General features: G+C 34.1%; 1 protein-coding gene across 4 annotated transcripts in view; it reads left to right on the top strand.

Moving 5' to 3' along the window:
- Positions 1–915: 915 nt before the first annotated feature.
- Positions 916–6,001, top strand: part of LOC127086992 (serine/threonine-protein kinase EDR1) — a 34,192-nt gene continuing 29,106 nt past the window's right edge. Inside the window, exons 1-4 of one of the 4 annotated variants that reach the window (XM_051027820.1) lie at positions 927–1,198; positions 2,663–2,900; positions 3,616–4,033; positions 5,608–5,811. In XM_051027820.1, the coding sequence (XP_050883777.1) occupies positions 3,779–4,033; positions 5,608–5,811 (459 nt within the window). In that variant the 5' untranslated portion in view covers positions 927–1,198; positions 2,663–2,900; positions 3,616–3,778. Of the gene's footprint in view, positions 1,199–2,662; positions 2,901–3,615; positions 4,034–5,607; positions 5,812–6,001 lie in introns of all 4 variants that reach the window. The other 3 variants (XM_051027823.1, XM_051027822.1, XM_051027819.1) reach the window with 3 other exon arrangements.

Genomic DNA, 6,001 nt, shown 5'->3' with positions numbered 1-6,001 from the left:
ATGTTAGAGTCCTCGCATATCGAGGTACTGCCCATGCGCCACCTCTACGGAGCACGGGGTCTCGCCTTTGAGGCATATGACATGTACAATATAATTTCTTCCCATTAAACATATAAGAACGAGTCATACCATTACTCCTTGAAAAAAAAGGTGGTCAACATTCTTCTCCAATCAATGGGAAACATTTACCACTTTTGAGGGTTTCCTAAACCTCATATCCAATAACCTCTATAAATAATTCATTCCCTAACGGAAGATAGACAAATCATAACTTAACCACACATCGCATAATACATAAAGTCTCTCACCACACGTGAGCTGACATCTCATACCACCATATTCACCGTAAAATCTCCATAAAGGACCTCTCACAACCGCAAACAAGTCCTTATTTTTAAAAACTTACTACAATCTTTAAGTATCTCCGATCCTTATAGAAATACTGCACACATGTATTTTTTAACCATCACAAACTACAATCTACCAATATCAATAAATCAAAACTAAAAAAATTAACTAATATAATTTGATATTGATAGTATCATTATTTTTATCAATATTTATAAAAAAAAAATCATTGACTAGTATTTCAATTATGACATCATTATTTATTATTATGAAACCGTTCCAATTTTTTTTTCATTTGTTACTTATTACAATTATTATAGCTATCACATTTTTTAAAATGAAAATCACAAAAATTCACTCCGATCCAACCTAACAATATGATATTTATTAGATAAAATTAAATAAAGTAAACAAATTTATACTAGTTCCCAATAAAAAAACAATTTTACCGGGAGAAGGGAAAAGAAGTATTGAGTATTGACGCGTAAGAAGTTGTGGATGTTGGTGAGCCAACCCTTTTGCTTAGCTGGCTGTCGGGGAGAGGCCCCCAGATCCCTCTCGTACCGCACGTGACCCACTCACTCTCATTTCCTCAACTTCCATTCCATCCATCCTCTCAAATATCCCATCGCTTTCTTTCATTCTTTCTTCTTCTTCTCCTTCCTATTTCATCAAACAAAAATCCCAAATAATCAAATTCCTCTCTCTCTCTCTCTCACTCTTTCTCTCTCTATTCTGGCATCTTCGCCCGCGTATTCATCATTCCACGCTTTCTATTACAACAGATCAATTCAGATTCAAACGCTGCTCAGATTCGGACTCAAATGCTTCGATCTACTGCTGGACGACGGTGAATTCGTCACTCCTTTTATCTTTTCCGATCATTTTATTTTCGATTCTCTTGCTCCTATTAATACTCGCAATTTCAATTTCACTTGTCATATTCTCAGTTCAACCATTGTTCTCTCCGTCCGCATTCATTGTTTCATAAACTTTTATTTTTTTGGTGTCATTTATAGTGAATTCAGTTGAGTTGAGTCTGTGCGTGATGTTGATAATTCGTGTTAATCAGGGATTTACGAGAGCAAAACTTCTATATTAGATAGTTTCTGTTTTTGATATTTACTGCAATACTGATTCAATTATAGAGATACATACATATATAATCTAATACAAGGAAATGGAAGTAAAAAAATTCGGAGCTCTCTGTGTTGTTTTGTCTAAAGCTATTGTGAAGACTATAAAGAGGAGAGATTATTTGCGAAATGGAAAGAAGATACTGTTTAGCTGGGGGATTGTTTATGGAAATTGTATTGATTTCAGGGTCATGCTAACATGTGTGTAGGGTAAGTGTTAAGTTGTCTAAATATAGAAAATTATGTTGGAAAAAACAAAATTTTAACTTTTGAGGAATTAAATGCATAGATTCCAAGAGAATATTTCTATATTTAGTTATTTAACATAGAAATGGAATACTGGTTGAAATGAAGTTACTTGAAAGAGGACAAATAAGAGGTTATCTTTGTTATACAAAACAAAGCATTATGAGGTGTACTTTTGGAAACTTTTGTTTTATGATAAGAGTGCTCTTTTGGATGTGCAATGAATAGCTGTACGACAACGACTTTTAAAGAGTTATTGTGGTACTGGTATTGATAATCTATCCTATTTTGGCGGCAGTGTTTGATCTTAAGTTAGAGGATTCCTTCTTCATTTGCCTGTAATGTTTTCAATATGTACTGCAAACCATTGTTGAGCATATGTGTGATGACTGAATCACTGTTTTCCACGGCACTTTTGAGGATTATATCAAGAACCTGTAAAATCAGAACATTATTTTAAAACCAATATAGGAACTGTAACTTATTACTGTGGATTCAATGGTATTTGGATTTACAGTTGTAAATTAAACATGGCATTGAGAAATATGCAGGTAGCACGCTATACACAGTTGTCAACGCCGGTTAATTACCATTCTCAATAATGCTTTTTTCACTTGAACATTTCATAGTTACCCATTATAGTCATCCCCAATATTAAAGATAAGTTTCCTCATATGTGTATGCTTGTCACAAGAGCCGCATCATTGATGTGGGGTTCTTTGCCATGGTGACTCCTTTGTGTGTGTTTGTTATTAATAGGAAAGTGTTGAGCGGAAATCATCTAGAGATGGTCTCGGTCGTGTGCTTTAATTAAATACAAATTATATTTCCTTTTGAGACTGAGGGTTGGATACATCTATACAGGTTTTGTATTCAATGTTATCAAAATCTCAATCTTAATCTTAAGATCTTACTATTTTGCGGTCCCACAGCTTGCTAGCGATCTTGATCGCGAGTAAAAACGCATTTTGGTGATATCACGAGTGAAGAAAATATAGAAAGAAGGATGCTGCCACTAAGGGAGATGGAGATTTCAAAAACTCTGCTGATGTTGGAATATAAAGGAATCAAAAGAATTATCGTGGCTTTTAAATGGGCCCAGCAACAAATAAATAATATGGTGTAAATTACCTCTGTCATAATAAAGTTGTCTAAGTTCCCAATAATGAGGTAAAAAAACTATCAATAATATCTGGCAAAGTATTAAATTAAGGGTTCTCCCAATAATATCTGTCCAAGTAATATATATTATTTTAGTGTTATTTTTTATTTTTATAAATTTTTTAGTAGAATCTTATGATTTGATTGTGATCTTATGTTTTACGATCTTGCTACCCCTCCCGATCCTAGGTAAACAATTGTGTAGGGTGTTCCAATCCTAATTACGATCTTACGTGATACGATCTTGCTAACCCCTTCCGAATAGTCAAGATCTTGATCTTGACAAGCTTGGTATTCAATGTCTGTAGGTGACATACATACCAATATAGATGAAATGCCGGAAATAAGACAACTTGCACAATGCACAGAGAGATTTCCTCTTGTTACGAATGTTTGGGACTGAGATAGTCATTGCTTCCTTATGTTTTGGGCTGGGCTTAAATGGTAATAATAACATCAGTTCTGAAATTTATCCCGTGTGCTTGTTTTGGGGATAACTCTAGTGACTGTTTCATTGGCCTCCCTGGACTCATATGGGGGAGCCAGGAAGATTTTAACATATTCGTAAATTTTATTTTGGTTTGGTGACTTTGCCGGCTTTTGGCAGCGAATGCATCAATTTCACATTATTAAATAATTTTGAATATTTTCATCCCTCGACATTGCTGGTTTTGTTTTTTCATTACAGTATGCCATAATACCTTATTATTTTATTATTATGCAGGTTACACGGCCTTCAGCCTTAAACAGTTGGAGCTGCTGAAGTATATTGAACTATCACATATTTTTCAATAATTTGTATTTTAAGAACTTCCTTTAGCTTGAATATGTTTCTTATGGGCTAATAAGTGTGGCGAAATGGTTTTTAATTCCAAATATATAAGAACATGGAGGAGACACGAGAAGATGCAGGGCCGTCAGAACAAGGGTCATCTAATGTCAATGTATCGTGGTGGCCTTCAGATTTTGTTGAAAAATTTGGATCTGTTGCTTTGGAATCTCAAGACGAGACGATAATTAATAAAGAATCTTCTAGACACTCTGACAAAAATGTTTTGTCACCTCTGAAAGCATCACAAATTCTTTGGCGCACTGGAATGCTTTCAGAACCAATACCAAATGGTTTTTATTCAGTCATTCCGGTGAGGATTAATTTATATATTACCTTCTTAATGCAATGCAAACACTAATTATATTGATATGGTGCTGTGCATTACGACACGGTGTCAAATATTAAACTAATGATCCAAGTATTAGTTTAGTATTGCTAGTAAAATGCTCAAAGCCTCTAAATCCAATAAGAATATTTACCCTTATTACATAAGGAAACAATTTGGGTAAATATATATGAAGTTAAGAAACATCTTCTTAGGTTTCTTTCTCAATTAGATGACCAATTTATTTCACAATATATATCGAGACAATCTAAAGGTCATCTAAATATATTCTAAGATATTCCCAAAACAAAAAAAAGTTCTAACAGAACTTATATATTTTTCTGCATCCGAGAGGGTTCAAAGACCCTATGCAGCCTCACCAGTAACTATTCCAAAACTAGCTATAATGTCAAAATGACAAAAGTTGTTTATGCATATCGATGGGGCCGAGTTCTAGTCAAAAGTGATGTTATATAATAATTCTTCTTAGAATTTGGGCTTTAGGCCTAATTCATTCCAACGAACTCGGCTTGTAAGGCGGGGAATGCTCAAACCTTATAACCACTATCTAAGTCATATCTCTAACCAATGGGGGACTTTAAACACTTCAACGCTCAGAACTGAACATTTGAAGTATGGATTAATGCGCACGTAATAACAAGGATCTTAACACACCCTCTCACACCTAGGATTCACATATGAGAAGCGTGGACAAATATGGGTGGATTAAAAGAGATCTTGGACTAATAACAAATTTAGGATGAGCTCTAATAACAACTTAAATTTGGGCTCCAGGCCTAACTCGTTCTCATAAAACTAACTTAAAAGGTGAGGATTTCTCAAACTTCATAAGCACCACTTAAGCCATATCTCTAGGCAATGTGAAACTCTCAACAGTTCTTTTAATCAAATTAAGAAGACCTCGTTCTGAACCCAAGTTTTTTTTCTGTCTGTCTATGAGTGTTATTAGAACATTGATTTCTGTGAATATATATAGTTGGTGTAAACAAGTTGAGCCGAATGAATACTTAAAGCTGAGATTGGCTTGAGAAGAAATTGAATGGCTTTAGATTGACTAATTTGTTTAAACGTGCTTAACTAAAACCTTGGGCTAGACTTGTTAAATATTAGTAAAGCTTGGGCTTAGCTTGTTAAGGATTCCATAATTTTTGACAAACAGAAAATTCAGTATATTCTGGAATTCAGCTCTGGTCTCAGTATATTTTATTTGGAAGTATTGTTCAGTAATTTTTGAGAATATGGACCACAATAGCAATGGTACTGTCAATCAGATGAAAGTTCTTGATGGTAGCTGAGCATATTTTAGCATGCTTATCAAATTTATCTAGTTTAAAAAGTTCTTTTTGATATTCAGCTGTCAAGCTGTTTTTACTTTTTAGTTTTACAATGCTGTTCATAACATCTCTACTCATTCATAGATTATAGCATCTGTTGTTTAAGTTTGTTGCTGGTGACTGGTGTCCTGACTCTTGATGTGTGACTATAATGATTATTCCATCTCATTGTATCCTCATTAATTAATTTCTGATAATGTGCAGGAGACAAGACTCAAAGAACTTTTTGATAGTATTCCTACCTTGGACGAGCTTCATGCTTTGGGCGGAGAGGGTTATAGAGCCGATATTATTCTCGTGGATTTAGAGAAAGATAAAAAGCTATCCATGTTGAAGCAACTGATTGTGGCATTAGTTAAAGGATTAAACTCAAATCCAGCTGCAATAATTAAGAAGATAGCTGGATTGGTATGTATTTACTATATTCAATTATGTGAACTTTAGCCAGCTGCAACATAATTATTAGTGCCAAGTCTGTTGATGGGCATTACAGAGATTAAATTAATCGTATGATAACCTTTTTTTAATTGCCTTCATCTATTATTTAGTTTACTTGCTAAGCATATCTAAAGATGTTTTGCATTTATTTTTACGTCTA

The sequence above is a fragment of the Lathyrus oleraceus genome, chromosome 5 (genome assembly GCF_024323335.1).
Source record: "Lathyrus oleraceus cultivar Zhongwan6 chromosome 5, CAAS_Psat_ZW6_1.0, whole genome shotgun sequence".
Classification (NCBI taxonomy): domain Eukaryota; kingdom Viridiplantae; phylum Streptophyta; class Magnoliopsida; order Fabales; family Fabaceae; genus Lathyrus; species Lathyrus oleraceus.
This window is presented reverse-complemented; position numbering and strand designations above follow the sequence as displayed.